General features: G+C 50.2%; 1 protein-coding gene across 1 annotated transcript; it reads right to left on the reverse strand.

Moving 5' to 3' along the window:
• Positions 1-12,820: 12,820 nt before the first annotated feature.
• MLF2 (myeloid leukemia factor 2) lies at positions 12,821-19,464 on the reverse strand. Its single transcript, XM_029205337.1, has 10 exons — positions 19,001-19,464; positions 17,277-18,289; positions 16,622-16,699; positions 16,241-16,367; positions 15,949-15,984; positions 15,261-15,314; positions 14,749-14,877; positions 14,425-14,584; positions 13,605-13,817; positions 12,821-13,361 (listed from the first exon to the last, which is right to left on the reverse strand). Exons 3-9 carry the CDS (start codon positions 16,669-16,671, stop codon positions 13,630-13,632), a joined length of 744 nt encoding a protein of 247 aa, XP_029061170.1. The 5' UTR covers positions 16,672-16,699; positions 17,277-18,289; positions 19,001-19,464; the 3' UTR covers positions 12,821-13,361; positions 13,605-13,629.
• Between the last annotated feature and the right edge of the window lie 1,529 nt (positions 19,465-20,993).

Below are 20,993 nucleotides of genomic sequence, written 5' to 3' on the forward strand. Positions count from 1 at the left end.
TGACTCCACAACTGCCCTGATCTGTCTAGTGCCGGCCTTCCGTGGGTGTCTCTACAGTCTGGTGTGGGCTGGGCTGGGACTGCCTGGTCCTCCACCCAAAGAGGGAGGAGGCGCCGTTCACAGCCCCAGGGACATGAACATGCAATTTGTCTTTGATTTACAAAGACAGGGCTCTTGGCTCCCAAGGCTTGGAGATGGGGGAGTGGAGTATTTGGGGGCTGCTTTTGACCATGGAATTTGGTTCAGGATTTAGGGATTCCGTGCATAACCAAGCCTAGGGCACTTGCACATTCTCACATGCTGATCCCTACTGTACAGCAATCTCAGAGGAGCTCAGGGCTGGACCACTATGGTAGGGAGGAAGAGGAAGAGAACTTGGCTTCCTGTGAATTCAGAGTTCGTGCACATGAAACAGGTGCCACTTAGAAGGTAAAGACAAAGTCTCCATAGCTAAAAAACATGACTGGGGCGCACCTTTATGCACAAGAAGAGCAAAGGCAATGTCTATAGTCAATGTTTCACGCGATCCTGTTAAAGAGGGGTTAGAAATTCTCTGCTTAGGTTCAACTTCCAACATGGGTGGAGAGAAGGGAGTTCAGCGGGGCAAGTCTAGGCAGTGTATGAGTTCTCTTGCTGTGTAACAAATTACCCTGAAACTTAGTGGCTTAAAACAACACACATTTATTATCTCAGTTTCTATGGTCCGGGAATCGGCACAACTAAGTTGAGTTCTCTGCTGAGTTTTCAGGGTCCCTCCCGAGGCTACAGCACAGTGTTAGCGAGGGCGTCTCATCTCAGGGTTCCAGTAGGAAGGACTTACTTCCGGGCACACCCAGTGATTGTCAACAGGATGCATCAGCTTTAGGTGGTCAGACTAAGGACTTCATTCCCTGGCTGACCGTATGTCAGAGGCAGCCCCGTTCATCAGAGCAAGAGCCAGAGAGAAGATATCAGCAAGGTGAAATCAGTCTTTTGTAACCTAATCACGGAAGAAACATCCCATCAATTTTACTAGTCACCAGGTTCAGCCTAGTGACTATCAGAAGGCAGGGATCATTGGAAGGCATGTCAGAAGTTTCCTACCTCAGGCAGTGTTTCTTTGGTCCACCGGCATCAGAATTATCAGGGGAGCTTTTGAAAATGCATATTCCTGGACCCCAGTTCCCACTGAATTAGAATCTCTGGGATTGGACTGGAAATGGGACTTCACTACCCTCATTGGCTCAGCTCTGAGCTGTGATGTCCCATTTATATAAGCAGACTTGCCCAGATTAGTGCCACCTTAGATCAGCTGAAAAGGCTTCTTCTGCAGGGCCTTGGAGGACGGGTGAAGAGGCCCTGGGTCACCATCTGGAAGAGAATGATGAGCAAAGGTGAAACTTTGAGTACAGGGCGCGAGAGAGGACTTGTCCTGTCTCTGAGGTTCTTAAGTATATTGTTATATAATTAAAAGAAGTGTGATAAGTACTAAGAAGTCTAGGGTGACATGAAAGCGCTTACCAGGGGATCTACTTGCCTGGGGTCAGGAAAGCCTCCTCCCAGGATGTGACCTTTAAATTGAAATTAGAAACCCAAGTAGCAGTTAACCTGATAAAGGGGAGGGAGGATGAGCAATCTGAGTGGGAAGAAAAGTGGGATGAAGGCCTAGAAGCAGAAAGGTTTCATCCTGTGGACTACTGCAGCTCCACTAATATGAAATGTGTAATGTGGGGCATGCGTGGGGAATCCAGTCCTATACTTTTACGTATTGTTCATCTGTCCAATCAATTGGTAAATATATCTTGACTGAAAAATCTGAAATAATACAAACCATAATGCATATGTTATACTTCTGGGCATTGGGATTTTGGGTGATTTTTGTCTTTTTGCCTGTCTCTATTTTCCAATATTTCTATGATAATTTCTAATAATAAATAATATTATTTATTACTAATAAATAATATTAAGTGCTTACTGTGATCAAGCACTGTTCTGAGTGCTTAAGGTATATAAACTCATTTAATACACACAACAACATTCTGAGATTAATATCACCATTATCCCCTTCTAAAGATGACAGAAGTGGTACAGAGAGGTTATGTAACCTGCCTAGGGTCACACAGATCATAAGTGGAGTAGGCACACACCACCCTGTCTCTCTCACGCTACTGGACAGAATGCATGGAGCAGTTATCCGAGATCTATGGTAAATAGTAAACAAAGTAGGGAATTCCCTGGCAGTCCAGTGGTTGGGACTTATGCTTTCACTGCCGAGGGCCTGGGTTCAATCCCCGGTCGGGGAACTGGGGTCCTGCAAGCCACGCGAATTCAAAGTTCTGCTAAACCGGTGGTGGGTTTACCATTCCCTCCCCCCCTCCAGTGTTGCCCAGATTAGACTCAAAGACAGCCCCAAACCTAGAAGTGTACATGAGGTGTGAACTGAAAGAGCTCCCTTTGGAGTCTTCTATTGCACATCTAGGGAGCAGAAAGGGACTCCTAAGGGTCAGTGAGTGGGGAAATCCCCTGTTTTTCTTCTTCCCTTCTCCCACCTCCAGCCCCAGGGAATACCATGGTGGCGGCAGCACAATGACAGCAACAGTGGCCTGGCAGGCACTTAACTCTAGGGAGGAGAACCCTTCTCTCTGACCACAGGAGCTCTGGTCCCAAAAGTGTGAGGCAAATCCCCTCTGCTTTTTTCTTTCTTTGTTCTCTTGATGCTTGGCCCAGACACACAGTGAGAAATGCCCAGCAGAGTAGAGAAACTTTAGTTTCTAGCCCAACTTTGGGCCAGAAGATTGGGAAGGGAAGCCCCAGAGAACCAGAGAGTGTCAGGATATTGCAGAAAGGAGGGAAACCAAGAGAACGGCCCCACTGAGCTCTGTGGGAACTCCCGGGCTCACCTGCAGAGTAAGCATGAATCTCACCTAAACAGCTTAACTGAATGGGGTTTTCAGTCTCTTAGGTGTAACACGTGTGACAGCTACAACACAAAGGAATGAAAGCAAAGGGACCTGGGTGATGGTCAAGTTTCTACACTTAAAAGGAATTGGTGAGATACACATTCTCAGTGAACTGTGAACATATGCATTTTATAATCCCTAGAGCAGGGGTTAGTACACCATAGTCCACAGGCCAAATCCAGCCCACTACCTGTTTTTGTAAATAAAGTTTTATTGGAACATACTTACACTTCATTCATTTACATATCATCTGTGGCTGCTTCCACACTATGGTGTCGGAATTGTGTGTTGTAACAGATATTGTGTGGCCTGCGGAGCCCAAACATATTTACTATCTGGCCCTTTACAGAAAAACCTTGCCAATCCTGCCCTAGAGCAACCACTTAAAAATTAGTGAAAAAATCACTAAAGTGGAATACTAAATGGTATCCAAGTAAACCAAAAGAAGGCTGGAATGTAGACATAGTGGAATTATAAACAGAGGACCAGGGGCTGCCCTGGTGGCGCAGTGGTTGAGTCTCCCTGCCGATGCAGGGGACACGGGTTCGTGCCCCGGTCCGGGAAGATCCCACATGCCGCAGAGCGGCTGGGCCCGTGAGCCATGGCTGCTGAGCCTGCGCGTCCGGAGCCTGTGCTCCGCAACGGGAGAGGCTACAACAGTGAGAGGCCCGCGTACCGCAAAAAAAAAAAAAAAAAAAAAGAATCCGCCTGCCAATGCAGGGGACAGGGTTTGAGCCCTGGTCTGGGATGATCCCACATGCTATGGAGCAACTAAGCCCGTGTGCCACAACTACAGGGCCTGCGCTCTAGAGCCCGTGAGCCACAACTACTGAAGCCCGAGCGCCTAGAGCCCGTGCTCTGCAACAAGAGAAGCCACCGCAAGGAGAAGCCCTCGCCCCGCAACAAAGAGCAGCCGCCACTCGCCACAATTAGAGAAAGCCTGCGTGCAGCAACAAAGACCCAATGCAGCCAAAAGTAAATAAATAATTAAATCTTGGACTTCACTGGTGGCTCAGTGGTTGAGAGTCCGCCTGCTGATGCAGGGAACGGGTTCGTGCCCCGGTCCGGGAAGATCCCACATGCCGCGGAGCGACTAGGCCCGTGAGCCATGGCCGCTGAACCTGAGCGTTCGGAGCCTGTGCTCCGCAACAGGAGAGGCCGCAACAGTGAGAGGCCCACGTACAGCAAAAGAAAAAAAAAAAAATTAACTCTTAAAAAAAATAAAAATAAACAGAGGACGAAACAGATACATATAAGTTGATAGAAATAAATCCAAATATAATAATTAAATATAAGTAGCCTAACTACACCAATTAAAAGACAGAAATTATCAAAATGGATTAAAAAAACCAAGATACAACTATATGTTGCCATCAAAAAAGCCATTTTTAAGTATGACATGGGTGGATTAAAAGTAAAAGGATGGGAAAAGATGTACAATGCAAATACTAATCAAAAGAAACTTGAAGTGGCTGTAGTAATATCAGACAAATTAACTTCAGAGCAAAGAAAATTACCAGGGATAAAGAAGAACATTGAAGAACAATGATAAAAACTTTGGTTTTCCAAGAAGACATAATTCTAAATGCCTCTGCATCTAACTACAGAGCTTCAAAATACATGAAGCAAAAACTGATAGATATTAAGGAGAAAATGAACAAATCCACAATTATAGTAAAAGAGAAATGTCAAAACTGCTCTCCCAGTAATCAACAGAACAAGTAAACAGAAAATCAGTGAATATATTAGAAGTATATAGAACTGAATGATGCCATCAACCAATAGGAACTAACTGAAATTTATAGAACACTCCCCCAACACAACAGAAAACCCTTTTTTCCCCCAAGTGCACTTGGAACATTTATTATACCAAGATAGACTATATCCTGGGTCATAAAACAAACCTCGGCAAATTTAAAAGACTTAAGGTCATACAAAGTATATTTTCTGAACATAATGTAATTAAAACTAGATATCAATAACAGAAGGATAACAGGAAAATTGCCAAACACTTGGAAACTAAACAACACACTTCTAAACCCAGAGATCAAAGATGTGGTCTCAAGAGAAATTAGAAAATATTGTGAACTTAACAAAAAGGAAAATACAAAATATCAAAATATGAGATGCATCTAAAGCAGTGATTATAGGACAAATTATAGTATCAAATTCTTGTATTAGTAAAGAAGGTCTGAAGTCAACAATCTGCACTTCTACCTTGAGAAGGTACATAAAGAAGAGCAAAAATAAGCAGAAAGCAAGTAGAACGAAAACACAAGAGCAGAATATAATGAATATGAAAACCAAAAAAGAAAAAAATTGGGACTTCCCTGGTGGTCCAGTGTTTAAGAATCCACCTTCCAATGCAGGAGACGCGGGTTTGATCCCTGGTTGGGAAACTAAGATCCCTCATGCTGCAGGGCAACTAAGCCCACACACCGCAACTACTGAGCCCACATGCCACAACTAGAGAGAAGCCCACACGCTGCAACGAAGAGCCCTCACGCACCAACTAAGACCTGATGTAGCCAAATAAATAAATGAATATTTTTTTTTAAATCAATGAAACAAAAAATTGATTCTTTGAAATGATCAATAAAATTGATAAACCTCTAGCCGTAGTGACCAAAAAGAAAAGAAAGAGAGAGAGAGAAAGAAAAGAGAGAAGATACAAATAACCAGTATCAGGAATAAAAGGAGATATCACTGCACACCCCACAGACATTAAAATGTTAGTAAGGGAATACTACGAATAATTCCACACACAAATTCAACAACTCAGATGAAATGGACCAAATCTCAAAGTTACAAGCTACCAGAACACAACCAAGAAGAGAGATGTAAATATAAATGTACAACTATAAAACTCTCAGAAGCTAGCAGAAGAAAATCTTAGTTACCAGGAGTTAGGCAAAGTGTTCTTAGATATGACACCAAAAATATGATTCGTAAGAGAAAAAGGTGGTAAGTTGGACTTCATCAAAATTCAGAACTTTTGGCTTCCCTGGTGGCACAGTGGTTGGGAGTCTGCCTGCCGATGCAGGGGACACGGGTTCGTGCCCTGGTCCGGGAAGATCCCACATGCCGTGGAGCGGCTGGGCCCGTGAGCCATGGCCGCTGGGCCTACGCGTCCGGAGCCTGTGCTCCACAATGGGAGAGGCCGCAACAGTGAGAGGCCGGCGTACCGCAAAAAAAAAAAAAAAAATTCAGAACTTTTGCTTTGAAAAAGACCACACCAAGAGGAGGAAAAGATAAACTACAGAATGGGAGAAAATATTTGCATATCCCTATCTAACAGAAGACTTCTAACTGGAATATACAAAGACCCCTTAAAACTCAACCGTAAGAAAATAACCCAATTTTGAAAAAAATGACTGAAGGACTTAGACACTTCATCCAAGAGGCTATAATGATGACAAATAAGCACATGAAAGGATGTTCAACATCATTAATCATCAGGGAAGTACAAATTAAAACCAATGGTGAGATGTCTATAAATATCTCACTGTGAATAAAAGAATACCCACACCCCTAATATAAAAACTGACAATACCAAATGCTCGCAAGGATATAAAGCAACTGGAACTCTCTTACATTGCTGGTGGGAATGCAAAATGATGCAGCCACTCTGGGAAACAGTTTGGCATTTTCTCCCAAAGTTAAATATGTACTTACCCATGTGACCTAGCAATCCCAAGCCATTTCACTCCTAAAGAAATTAAAACATGTTCACACACGTGTACATGATTGTTTATGGCACTCCTGTTCGTAATTGCCAAAAACTGGAAACAACTGGAATGTTCTTTGACAGATGAATGGGTAAACTATAAACACACAGTAAAATAGTACTCATCAATAGAAAGGAGGGAGCTATTAATACACACGACAACGTGAGTGCATCTAGAAGGCATTACGCTGAGTGTAAGAGCCACTCTCAAAAGTTTACGTACCACGGGCAATACCTTTATTGCTGGTTTGGTTCCAGAGCAAGTCACATGAATGTTTTGGTTTTCCCAGTGCATAAAAAAGTAATGTTTATACTCTAGTCTATTATATGTGCACTGGCATTATATCTAAAAAAATGTACATACCTTAATTGAAAAATACTTCATTGCTGGGGACTACCCTGGTGGTCCAGGAGTTAAGAATCTGCCTGCCAATGCAGGGGACAGGGGTTCGATTCCTGCTCCGGGAAGATCCCACGTGCTTCGGAGCAACTAAGCCCATGCATCACAAGTACTGAGCCCGCACTCTAGAGCCTGCGAGCTGCAACTACTGAGGCCGCATGCTGCAACTACTGAAGCCCGCACGCCTAGAGCCCGTGCTCTGCAACGAAGAGTAGCCTCTGCTCGCCGCAACTAGAGAAAACCTGCACGCAGCCACGAAGACCCAGCACAGCCATAAATAAATAAGTAAATAAAACAAATCTTAAGAAAAAAATACTTCATTGCTAAAAAATGCTAACCATTATCTGAGCCTTCAGCAACTCATAATATTTTTGCAATAGTAACATCAAAGATCACTGATCACCATCACAAATATAATAACAATGAGGAAGTTTGAAATATTGCCAAAATTACCAAAATGTGACACAGAGACATGAAATGAGCAAATTCTGTTGGGAAAATGGTACCGACAGCCTTGCTCGGTGCTGGGTTTCCACAAATGTCCAATTTGTAAAAGACGCAGTATCTGTGAAGTACAATAAAGCAAAGCACAATAAAACAAGCTATGCCTGTGTATGATTTCATTATGTGACATTCTGGAAATGGCGCAACTATAGCAATGGTGGGCAAATCAGCAGTTGCCAGGGGTTAGGGCTGGAGGGAGGGGTGGCCGCAAAGGAGCAGCAGGAGGGGGTCTGGGGGTGATGGGACTGTTGTGGTCCTGATTGCGGTGGTGCTTACACACATCTGCACGTGTTCAAACTCAAAGAACACACACACAGAAGTTTTATTGTATGTTAAAAAAATATTGAAAAAAACGGACATGCTGGGCTACCGGCATCCATCGTTCTAAACACTATGCTATTACTTGGGTAAATGTTAATATAAATTTGAAATTTAAAAAGATCATCAAGTGGGGGGACTTCCCTGGAGGTCCGGTGGATAAGACTCCGCACTTCCAATGCAGGGGGCACAGCAGGTTGGATCCCTGGTCAGGGAACTAAGATCCTGCAGGCCACGAGGCCAAAAAAAAAAAAAAGAAAAAGAAAAATCATCCAGGAACTTTCTATTTAAAGGGCCCCCATGGTGAATCATGCTGTACAGCATATTAGTATCATTTGTGTCAGTCTGGACTTTGAGTCCTGGCTCTTGAGTGCTGCTAGGTAGCTGTATGGTGTTCAACAAGTCACCTGTCACTTAGCAATAAAATGGGAGCAGGTTTGGATGGTATCTGTAATCGTTGCTAAGCTGCACTGGAATTCTCTCCAACCTCGAGATTCTGCTTTAGTGGGTCTGGGCTGGTAATTCTGATCTGCTGCCACTTTGGGGAACGTCCAGAGAAGGCGATCTCAGAGGTCTATTTCAACTCTAACATTGCTATTTATATCATATACTGGGTTTGCTTGAATTAAGTTCTATCTGTATTGAGAATCAGCTTCTGTCCTTCTGTGCCACATTCCCTGTGAATTGGGAATCCCCCCCACCCCAAATCTAGGATATCTTTAACTAAGTTCACCAGTGGCGGGGGGGGTGGCGTACTGTGGGGCATGCGGGATCTTAGTTCCCTGACCAGGGATCGAACCTGTGCCCCCCGTGTGGACGCACGGTCTTAACCACTGGACCGCCAGGGAAGTCCCTCACCAGTGGTTTTCTAAGAATCTAGCTTTGTTTACTTTCATCAGACCATTTCCCACATCAGTGTCACCTTGACCTTTCCCAGGGTATTTCTGCTCCTTCTTTTAGAGACTCAATCCCACCTCTGCGGCCCTTTCTCATGCCCGCTTCTCTCCAGCTTCATGTGTCCAAATGTCCTGGCTGCACACCCTCAGACACTTAGCTGGTCTCCCGGCTGGAAGACACTAACATCTTGGGGATAATTGTTCAGAACCTGCAAGTCATCCAGGTGGCAGGTGACAGAGAAGATGACGAGGGTGGGATGGATGCTGGGAGAAACCAGGGCAGCACCCTATTCCCAACTTCAAGATAAGCCTTCAGGGAAGAAGAGTCACAAAAGGCAGAGAAAAAGCTCAAGCGACCCTGACTGCTGACCCAGCTCCTCTCAGGGATGGTCCAGAGCGGGGCGGGGTGTGTGTGTGGGGAGCGGGGCGGAGCCCAGAAGGGGAAGGACTCCCTGCTTCTCCCTGTCTCCCTGGAGATACTGTTTAAGGCCAGACACTGAGGCTGGGAAGGCTCAGAGCCCGTCAGCACTCTGCAGAGAGGGGCTTCAGGCCCACCTTCTTACCACAGCTCTGCCAGCCTCTGCACCCCTGGCCCCTCAGGTACCCTTCCCTTAAGCCACACCAGCGCCCTGCCCCCCCCGCAGGCTCTCGCTGGGGATAGAGGCGAGTTGGGAGGCTCCTTTGGGGAGCAGCTACACCAGGTCTCTCCCTGTGCCCCATCTCCGTGCTCGTTTCTCACCTCTTGGTGCCTCCTGTGCCTATCCGTCTTCATCTCTCCCTCCTAGTGCCGCCACATCAGGCTCCCGCTTCTCCTGTCTGAAGAACCCACTGATGTCTAAGAGGGAGAGAGGTTAAGGGTAACTTTTCCTTACCCCGACCCACTGCAGTGGCCTGGGAGAAGGAATCCTTGACCCTTGCTTCTCCCTCAGCGTGGGAATGACCCATTCCTAAAACTCAGGGCATCGAGGCAGGACAGGTCTGTGGAGTTAAATGGACTTGAAATATGGGGGCTGGGAGACCAGACCCTGGGTTCTTCTTGCGGATCAGCTCCTGGTTCTCTGGGTGACCTGGTTATAGGACTTGGGCACTGGGCAGAGGAAGGGGGCATTGGGTAAAGGGTGTTACTAGGACTTGAGGCCCTGTTACCCTAGGAGGGGAAAACTCCCAAACTGCAAGCAGGACTGGGTCAGCACAGCCCCAAACATTTCTACATGTTGGTCTGTGAAGCATGAAAGGGTGAAAGATAATAGTCGGTAGCTGGGAGAACGGAGGCTGATGCAAAGCCAGTAAGACCATTTCGAGGCTGTGTCTGAAGGTATCTCAGGGGTCCTGAGGATGGAACCCGGCATGAGGGCCACCCTAGAGCACTGAAGGTGCAGGACAGGGGCAGGGTAATGGGGGCGAAATCAGACATCCATCCTGTGCACTGTGTCAAATGCTTCCTCTGTACTAACTCACGTAATTCTCATAATTCTGAGGTATGAATCCATGTCCCCACTGCCACCAGAGCCTAGAAGAAGGCCCATTTTACAAAGCAGGAAACCGACGTTGAGAGATTAAGACTCTTCGTCAGGGTCAGAGGTAAGCGGCGTGGCCCGGGCTTGCTTGTACCAGTCTGTAGTCGTAATTTCACTCCTCTAATTCACAGCCTCCCACCAAGTATCAGCCTCTCCCAACCTGTAATTTTCTGGGGTGGGGGAAATAGTCCGAGTGTGGCCATGTGCCCTGGACACCTGTCAGGCAGAGGACTGAGCGGGAGGGGGGTTGTGGATGGGCATTGTGAATGAGGCGGGGCCATTCTGGACGCGGACCTGGAAGTAAAGTGTCAGCATTCTTCCTGAGAGTCCTTTCCTGTGTCTACTCCCCGGCTCTCACCCCACATGGTAGACAGGTCAGGAAAGGGCCAGGGGGCTGGTTCTAGAGCGTCTCACTCAACTTTGCTAACACCCAATGCCCCACCACGTACCCTTGCTGAAAAATGCTGTCACGGGCCCTACGAATACGTGCTGGGTAGCAGGGTGGTCCTCGCCCAAGAGCAGGGATCAGGGGTGAAAACTGGTTGGTTTCTGTGTCTGAAGCCAGGACCCAAATGGGAAAGCCTGTGAAGCACTGGATGACTCACCTGGATTGAAACCAGGGCAGCCCCTGTCCTGCTCCAGCCCCTACTCCGAACTGTGCCCAGGAGCATGGGCACTGGGAACGGAATCCAGGTTGAGAGGTTGGGCTTGAGCTGTCCTGAGTAGGGACCCCACAGCTGAGGTCCAGGGAAGGGAGGGACCTGCCCAAGGACAAATGACTGGGCTGGTGGCAGGGCTGAGCCGCCTCTTCAAGGGACTGACGACAGCTCCTCCCACACCCAGAGGGAGGAGCCATGTGCAATCTGGACAGAGCACAGGTTACACCGGAAGCTGAGGGCTGTGGGCGCTTTGAGCTCCATCATCCCCAGTTCAGGACCCAGGCGGAGAGGAATTCCCTCTGCCTGTTTGACTTCTGGGATTCCTGGATTCTCTTAGCCACTGGGTTGGTTCCGTTGACCCTGTTGGAGCATCATTAGTGGCCTGTTTACTGACTCAGTACCTGCCCTGGATAGGACGTCGGTGCCTGCTGGCCAAGCTCACCTTCGTCTCTGCTTGTTGAGAGACTAGAAAAATCCTCTTTTGTTTTTTTAAAATTTAAATTTATCTTTAATTCATTGCAGCATAACATGAGTTAGAGCTGCTCTAATACATGAATTCTTCAATTTGGTCTAAAGGCAAATCAAACAGTCCCCTTTTCAGAAAAGTAGCTTCCGACTTGATCAACATAACATATAACCATCTTTAATATTCAGAGTTGCTATAGATTGATGCTTACCCCCCAGGCTGCGCCATGGAGCCAGACTTCTGACCTTATACAGAAGTCAAAATGGTAAGGCATATAACAACAACAACATAAATATATAAATACAAATAAATAGATGGATACACACATTGACATATATGTGTGTGTATATACATATATATAAAATTCAAAAATAAACATTTGTGTGATGTCATAGTTTACAAAGACTGTTAATATCTATCCCTTGGAAACTCTTTGGCTGTGAGTTTTTTCAAATGTCCCAGAAATAAACTCTATAGATACTCAGACCCTTTCTGATTTCTATATTCTGCTCCTTATGCTTTCTACATCATCAGGATGGACAAATCCTCTTGAATCTGTTTGTCCATCAAGGACGTGGGGAAAATCCCCTTCCCTGAGAGGACCTGGGGCCTCGAGCGGGCTGTTTTTGCCTTTGATTTACCCACTGACAAGGACAGAAGATGTTTATAAAGCAGAAACCGCCCTCGGACTCTCACAAGCACTTGCCATCACTGAAGAGTCCCCAGGAGGAACAGAGCGACCCATTTGCTGAGCCGGGTCGAGCAGGGAGGAGCGTCTTGAGAAATTTGAGTGCCTCATGCCCGTCCAATGCTGCTCAGGTTCCAGGCTAGTTTTCTTCCCTGGTCTCCTTCCCCGGGCTCAAGTTCTCAACAACTGGGGCTGGAGGTTTTGAAGAACGCTGCTGACCCGAGTTCCTCCCCTCTGAAGACCCGCGTGGGGTTGTCTGGGCTTCTTCCTGCTCTGCACCCGAAGTGCTCCCGCCCACAGTGCAGGCCAGAAAGAAGCCCAAGGACAAGGGGCAGAAAGCTCCTCAGGTGCCTACAGGTATGCCCCGTGATCCCCCCGATGAACGAAGGTACAGTGAAAGCGAGGGAGCTGGCAGGACAGCCGCCGCTGGTCTCACCCCCGGCCCAGCCTGGCCGCATCCGCTGCGGCTTCTCACCCACCAGAGCTCTGACAGCCCCACTGCGGTACCACTGAGGTGCTGGGCTTGAACTTGAGTTAAGAAGGCCATGCACAGAGAGAGAGGGAAGGTAAGGTGACCAGAAGGAGACAGGAGGGTTGAAATTGAACAGGGAAAAGAGCAAAAGTGAAGCCAGACACAGCACTGTAGATCAACGGCATTTCAGTAAAATAAGTTAAAAAAAAAAAAAGTAATGCCAGAATCCTACTTGGTCTTTTCTCCATTCTCCTTTATTCCATAAACACCTAGTTACAAGCTGCACAAATCAAAAAATAAAGGCAGAGAAGGATGTGGGGCAGATTTTTATGTTGCGTAGCGGCTGGGAAGGGAGACTGGGTTGGGAACCGGTTCTTCCCTCCACACACAGCCCTGGACCAGGGCTGTGGCCCCTGCAGCGGGGAATCTGGGGAGGAGGTGGGCAAAGATCCAGGGTCACTGAGGCCCCTAAACCCAGAGCCCACCCCAAAAGCCCCTTCGATGCATGGCAGGGGTAGAACGGGGAAGGGAAGGAGTTTCAGAGATGGGGCAGCAAAGTGAAAAATCAAGTTAGTGGATACAGAAGAAGTGGAGTCATCATGGTAAGGAGATTAAAGAAGGAAAACGTAGGTAAAGGGGGAGTGAAAGGTTCTCGCTGAGACCCCCAGGGAGAGGTGGGAGCCAGCTGGCCTGTTAATTTAATATTAAATTGGGAGTGGGCGTTGAAGAGGAAAAGTTATTTCAGGGGATGATTTCTCAGCCTCTCAGCCCGTACCTGGAGGGGGAAAAGAGATGAGCACAAGTCAAAAGGAAGACAAAATATAAAAGCCAGGGGTGGTGGCTCATCCCTTATTCCGGTGAGGACACTCTTCTGTCTTTCCGTACCAACTAAAACTTCGACTGTCAAAGGCGGTGTTTGCTGGACACGTGGGCTGCTTCTGCCTCAAGCCTGAGGGCCGGGTACCACACGCTCCCCACCCCTGCCCGTGCCTGAGGCCTCAGCCCCCTCAGTACTTACACGAGAGGCCGAGGGCCCGGGGCCCTCACCAGTCATAGCGGCGGGACTGTCGAGACGGGGAGTCCTCGGGTCCCTGGATGGCCAGGCGGGGAGGCCCCTCAGCCCTCCGCCCCCCACCGCCAGAAGCCTCGTGCCTCCGAAATTCCAGGGGGCGCTGCTGCCGGTATCGGGAAGTCTCCCTCCGCCACTCATCATCAAAGGCGGCGGCCTCACCTGGGGAGGACACGGAGACCACACACGACACCTGTGTACCGCCTGGCTTCCCGGGGCAGACCCGGGGTGGCTCACGACCAAAACCCAGGGCGAAGGCTGAAAGGCTGTGTGGGGGGACGTGCTGGGGAAGGGAAGCGACTTATTTAGCAATTTTGGATTCAACATGGCTCCTGGAAGCATGGAGGCAATGGAGGCAATCAGGGCTCCTGGCAGCATGGAGGCAGTCAGGAATGGGATAATTACTCAGTTACTTGGTGCAATCCCACGCACACTGTAAATATTTAATAAATATGTGTCGACTTCAAAGAAATAAGTAAGAAGAACTAAAACAACGGATCCAGATGGAGACGGGTAGATTACTATCAGTATCTGACTTAGGTGACAAAGTCTGCCTTGCACGGTGAGGACGCTGCCGGCACTGACTTAGCCCTAAGCTGACAAAAAAGCTCCGAGTAAGTTAAGAACATGGGGCTCAACCATAACCTTGCGCAAGAAATATCTACGGAGGTAGGGAGAGAGAGCTGCTATCTCCCGGCTCACGGGACCGGGGCAGGGGCTGCCGGCGGCCGGGAAGCGGGCGGGCCGCGCGGCGGGAAGGGAGGCTTACTCTCATCCAGGTTGATATAGTCCTGCCGCTCCTCCTGGTCCCCCGTGCGGTGGTTTCGGGAGCGCTGCAGGATGTGAGCCCTGTCTCGGATGTGATGCCCAATGGACATCTGCTCCAGCCCACTGTCCGAGTCCCGTACAGTCCTCCGAGTCTCCCGGATCTGGGGGGAGGCAGAGCATGGCACACTCAGCGGCTCCTTCCAAAGCCCGGCTGCACCAGCCCAGAAAGGCCGCCCGCGACCCAATCCTGAAAAAAGCAGCCAGGATTTCTGTGGGGGCCATCCGATCGTGCCTCCTCTGGGACAGGAGGAGCCCTCCAACTCACCCCGCCTGGGGCCGAGCGCATCTCTGCTGTCTCTTGGTAGACCTTGGGCGCGCCGGCGCCCGTATTGGAGTAGGAGATGACAGTGGAGGATGAAAAGGTCTGGCAGTTACCTGCAGCTGTCATGTGCTCCTGAGGACGGAAGGGAACAGCAGGGCTGTGTGGGGAGGGGTTCGCCTCCGGGGAAGGGATCCCTCCCTTCGGCCGCCTGTGCCTGCCCGTATCTTTCTCACAAAATGTGAAAACATCAGGACTCATCATTACCCCCCAAATTCCTCTGAGTCCAACAACACGCCAGAAGGACCCGAAGAGATGGAGCCTTAAGTGCACGCTTCATAAGGTGCACTGCTGCTTCCCACTCAGGAACCCGCACTCTCCGGGTCCAGTGGCCTTATCCAGCTTGCACACTCCACAAGTACGCCCTTCCCCACTCCCGCCACTGGGGACTCAAGGTGTTGCCAGCCATCACTGGCAACAGGGCCAGGGAAGGGGATGGGATAGGGCAAGAGTCTCACCATGTTCCCAATCATGTCGTTCATCATCCCAAACATGTCCATGAAGCCGCCCGACTGGAGCAAAGAGACGGAAAACAGAGTCAGAAAGCAGGGCCACGATCAGAGGTGGGCGCGCTCAGGCTCCCACGGGCTACATAGCTACACGTTCCCTCTCTCCCTTTCCTTCACATCTAGCAGCTGCTCTTCCTCACTCCTCGTGAACAGGACCAGAACAGGCGTGCTTCTCTCCACGCTTCTCCTCCTGTATGCCGCTGCCCTCCTCCTCCTCAGTCTCTGTGGCTGCTCTGATCCCATGTTCCTTCTCCTGGCTGCCCTATTTCCTCCTACCTTTAGGAAGCAAGCCAATGTCACTGGATTCTAACCTATAAGGGGTTGGTTCTGAAACTGTAGAAAAATCTTCTACAAGCCATCTCTAGTTGGCCTTTCAACAGCACATCCTTCCTCAAAAGAACAATTATATCAGGCAATGATATCTTCCTAATGGGTACCGCTCCTAGAAGTACAGGAGCCAGTAAGTTAGCATCGTGAACTCCCAGGACTCAGCACACAGCAGGCCCAGAGCTCTGTGAACACTACACGAGGATTCTAGGGTTACCCATAAGGCTATCCAAAGAGGCACATTTGGAAATAATATCTAAGGGTATAAAGCATGTCTGAGATGGAAGGACGCAAGGAGATGAGGACTCACCATTCCCAGCATCCCGAAGGGGGAGACAGCCCCAGCCTACAGGAAGACGTAAGGAACAGAAATTAGGGACCACATCCTATCTCATTACCATCCCAAACCAAGCCCATGGCCTCTGTTGCTTTTCCATCCTCCTCTCAAAAGGGGATCACAAAGCCTGTTTTTCCAGACCCCTTTCCCCACTCCTAGAAGGCATCCTACTTGCTAAGTTGGCCATTGTGCAAGAAAAATCAAGCACTTTACTGACCACGCTCCAACCTTTTTTCGGGTCTCAGGTCTGTTGCAGCACCATTACCTGCATCCTGCGGCTGGCAGGCCTGGTCCCTGGCATGTTGCCATCTGTGATGCTGAGGAAGGGGCTGTATCCAAAGCCACCCGACAACATCCGGTTCATGTGCTGACGGTGAATGGCAAAGGGGTCCCTGTGCAGGGAGTATACGGTGCGGGTGGCAGAAGGACCAGCAGTCAGTACCTCCCACCCGCCCCTCCCCCGAAGAAAAGAGCCATAGGGAACCAGTGGCACAGATTTCCCCTCGAAGTCTGAGCTGGGGCTGAGTGGCCACCAAGTTGTGATCAGTGCCCGCGAAGAGCCCAGATGTCTGGCTCAACTAGTCAGAGACCTGAAGTGGAGCGGATGCGTGCTCCAGAGTAGGAGGGGGAGGGGATGGATACTCACATCAGGAACATGGGGTCCTCAGGCTCCACGTCCCTCATGAAGCGGAACATCCTGATTTTAGCTCCAGGGGGCTCCACACTGTGAAGATGTGGAGGCTCAAATGTTGGAGGCGCCAGGCTTTTCGCACACCCGCTCAGGGCAGGGACTCTCAGAGCATGGTCCCTTTCCAAATACTGGAACTGGCCCCCCAAACTCCAGGGAGACCCTTCTGCAGGTGTTCAACATCACCCTCTAGGGAAAGCACAGCTCTTCAAACCTCTCCCCGAAGGAGGACCATGGAAAATTTTTCCAAGCCTGTTTTCTGCCTCCCCCACTCAGAGCCATCCTCTTCCCAAAGCCCTGGCCAGAAGCACACTCCCCTTCCCCCGACGCCACCTTTCCGCAGGCGAATCCCAAGTGCCGGCCCTCCGCCCGCATTAATGACCCCCACCCCGCTCCCTCCTCACACTGGGCCGCCGCCAGGCCTCCCCCGGGCGGGCCTCACCGGCCCCTCCGCGCCTGGCGGCGGCACCCCCCCCAGGCCCTGCCTCCCTGCCGGGCGAGCAGGAGGCAGGCTTGACCCGCTCCCCTCCCCGCAACCCAGGCTCCCGGGGTCCCTGCAGCCCCACGGGCCGCTCCCACCCCGGACCGGCTGCCCGCTCCGCTTGAGCCTCACCGGTCCCCGATCCGGACTCAGCGGCCCATCCGGCCGGTCTCGCCTCTCGGTGCGCGGCAGGATCGGGGCTTGCGGCCCGGGACGCGGGATTGGTCCGGGCGTGAGCTCCTCGGCCTCCCGAACAGTCTCCTCACACAGCTGCCACCTCTGTGCCCCTCCTCGGCCCACTGAGCCCGAGCCCCGGCCAGGCCCGGGCGGAAGTGACGTCACGATGGGACAGCCCACCCCCTTGGGCCTGCGGAGCTCCGCCCACGAGCGGGCTTGTGGCGCGCGCGCGCGCTCGCGCGCGCGTGCGCGAGGCTGGCTCCCGGGCAGCGGAGCAGGGACTCGCGGAGTCTTCCGGGACCAGGGGAGGGGAGGCCTCGTTAGTAACCTGGATTTGGGTCCTGTGGACTGGAGGAGGCTCCCTGTAAGGGTGTGGGGGAGGAGCAGAGGAGTCCATCGCCGCGAGGGGAGGAAGACGGAAGAGGACGCGGGCAGATTCCCATGGGGGAGGGCAGGCTCCTCACGGGCCCCACGAGGTGGGGCGGATCCCTGGGGGAGCAATAAGCAGATTTCTACCCGGGAAGCTTTCATCCCAAGAGGGAGGAAGGGCGGCAGTTCTACGGGGGAGGCGCTAGGGCCAGTCCCCTCGAGGGGAGGCGCGTTCCAGGTAGGGGCGGGGCCCTCGGAGTGACGTAGGAGAGGAGGTGACAGTTCTGCCCAGGTCTTCCTCTGGCTTCGAGAACTCAGGCTGGGGCAAAAAGAGTCCAGGTTGGGGACCGGCCGCCAGATGGCGCTCTTCGGCCAGGCTAGAAGTGCAGCCCCTTGGGAACTGGCGTTGGCGAGGCTCCCGGACCCCCCCTCAGTTACCCTGCTGTGGAGGGTCACACTGGGGAGAGGCCCTAGTTCTGAAACCTTTTCGTTTAATGCCAATCTCTGCTTTCTCTTCTCTAACTCCTGTATCCTCTGGGGCTCCCAGTCCGCACTGATCTTTTCTTGCCTCGAGTCAAGTAGGTAGGTAGGTCAAGGGTCTAACGTTTGGGAGAAGAAAGGGGTGGAGCGCTCCATTAACCAAGCTCACCCAGGGGCAGAGTTGCAGACAGGCCCAGGAGACCTGACTCGACTCGAAGGCCAAAGACTGACACTTTGACATACTAAATGTCTTGCATAAAATCTGGCCCAAATGGAGAGAAGGGCCCTCCCCCTGGGTGTCAGGGGATTTGGACTGTCCGGGGTGGACTTTAGACCGGACCCCTCCAGACTCCAGCTCTCCTGGTTCTTTACACTGGCCGCTAGCCACGTTAGCGGGCCTGACATCTGTGGGCCTATGAGAGAGGCTTGTTCCCATCCCCAGCACTTCCCTGGGGAAGGAGGTGAAGGGGGTCCCTGGTGACTCAGGAGAAGGTGGTGGGAGCGGGGCTTCTTAGGTTTCTTTGGACTTGATCATTATTAAAGAGGAAAAACACAATAGTGGAGACAGAGGGGAACAGAGAGAAATTAGAAGCTGGCAGACTGGCAAAGTTAAAGCCAAAGACAGAAAAATAAGAAAATGTATTTTCCATTGATACTTCTGGGGAAGAGACTTAGTAAAATCTTTTATCTTCCAGATGCTCTATCTCTAAACATGCCGCCATGCAAGTGCCCCTTTTCCTCTTGCTCCCAAACAAAAGCATTTTGACACGTGATCAAGAGTTGTCCCAGGAGAGTTCTGCAGCCCAGACTTAAGGAAGAGTGGGCCTTACCTTCCAGCCTCTCCCTCCTCATTTCATGTCCAGCCTTCCGCAGAGATGCCTAGGAGATGCAGCTTAGCTTCTAGCCTCCTCCTTTGGTCTTTTTCCATTACCTTGTATCCTCTACCTACTGCCTTTAGGCGTCTAGAGCTCTTTCTCTTTTTCCTTCCAAGACTTAAGAATCTGATATCAGGGACTTCCCTGGTGGTCCAGTGGTTAAGACTTTGCACTTCCACTGCAGGGGGCACGGGTTTGATCCCTTGTCAGGGAACTAAGATCCTGCATGCCACACGGTGTGGCCAAGAAAATGAAATTAAAGAAAAAAATCTGGTTTATCAGTCATTTTTACCTTTGCATGATTTTAAATCAATTACTTCTCCTAGGAATATTTACAAATTACAGTTTAGCATCTAACTATGACCTGGGCTTTGTCTCAGGTTAAAAAGAGATCCTTGGGACTTCCCTGGTGGCGCAGTGGTTAAGAATCTGCCTGCCAATGCAGGGGACACGGGTTCGAGCCCTGGTCCGAGAAGATCCCACATGTCGCGGAGCAACTAAGCCCATGTGCCACAACTACTGAGCCTGTGCTCTAGAGCCCCGTGAGCCACAACTACTGAGCCCACATGCCACAACTACTGAGCCCACGTGCGATAGCTACTGAAGCCCGCATGTCTAGAGCCCGTGCTCCGCAACGGGAGAAGCCACCGCAATGAGAAGCCCGCTCACCACAAGGAAGAGTAGCCCCCGCTCGCCACAACTAGAGAAACCCGCGTGCAGCATCGAAGACCCAGTGCACCCAAAATAAATAAATAATTAATTGTTTTAAAAAAAGAGATCCTTGAACAGATGGGGATGAAGGAGGAAATGCAGAGCTCATTTTCAGAGTGCCCAGCGGTGGACCATATAGGCAGCCATCCACTCCAGGAATTGAAGGAATGTAATTTTACAAGTAACCTTTCTGTCACCCAGACACAGTTTGTGTCTGTCTTCCTTCTCCGTCACCTTCCCATCCCTTCCTTCCCCCTCCCTCCCCCCTTCTTCCTTCCTTCCTTCCCTCTATCCCTCCTTCCTTCCTTTCTCACGTCTCTGTCCAGTGAATTCTGATGAACAGAAATTCCTCAGTCATCAGAGTTTCCTGTAGATGATAAGATGTAGGAGGGAGGGTGGGCCCTGCCAGGGGTGAGGCTGAGCTCAAAAGGGGATAAGCATTGTTGGGAAGGAAGAGAAACAGTGGTTTCTCTTCACTGCTTTATCTGATGGAGCCAAAGTCAGGAAGTCCTTGAGAGAGTAGAGCTGGGACAGAAAAGGGGCCCTTGTTAGATGTGAGCTCACGCATCTGGAGCAATCCCAGGGCAGTTGGCTATTGGAGCAGAGCGAGGATGGGGCGATGATGGAGTTAGGGGAGACTGGATTCCAGCCTGAGCCAACGTGAATGGGTGTGATTTGTGTATGCGTATGTGCATGTGTATGGGGGGGGGAGATAAACCCTGACAATTAGCACTAAGTTGCCCCAGGTAGAGAGACTGAGTTGTATAGTGGACACCAGATCAGAGTGAGATTGAAAAATGACTCAGGAACATGTTTTTAAAAACCAGCTTTTCAGTTTGTTTTATATTCACATCCATTCAACAAATATTTATTGAATGCCTACTGTGTCAGGCACTGTTTCTGGCTCTGGAGATATAGTGATACACAGAAAAATAAAGCAGGTTGGAAGTTGGGTAGAGGGACAGGCAAGCAGCTGGGAGGTGGTAGTTGCTTGTTAGGGTGACTAGGGATGGCCTCATTGATAAGGTGACTCTTAAGCAGACTGGGGTTAAGGCATTCTGGGCAGAGGAAAAAGCAAGTGCAAAGGCCCTGAGGCAGAAGTATGCTTAGTGTGTTCACGGAACAAAGAAGCCAATGTGCCTAGACTGATGTGAATGAAAGGAAGAGCCGTAGTGAGAAACAAGGCACAGAGCAAGAAGGAAGCCAGATCCCGTGGGACTTTGTAAGACCTACAAAG

The sequence above is a fragment of the Monodon monoceros genome, unplaced genomic scaffold, assembly GCF_005190385.1.
Source record: "Monodon monoceros isolate NGI ecotype Baffin Bay Population unplaced genomic scaffold, NGI_Narwhal_1 Super_Scaffold_6, whole genome shotgun sequence".
NCBI lineage: Eukaryota > Metazoa > Chordata > Mammalia > Artiodactyla > Monodontidae > Monodon > Monodon monoceros.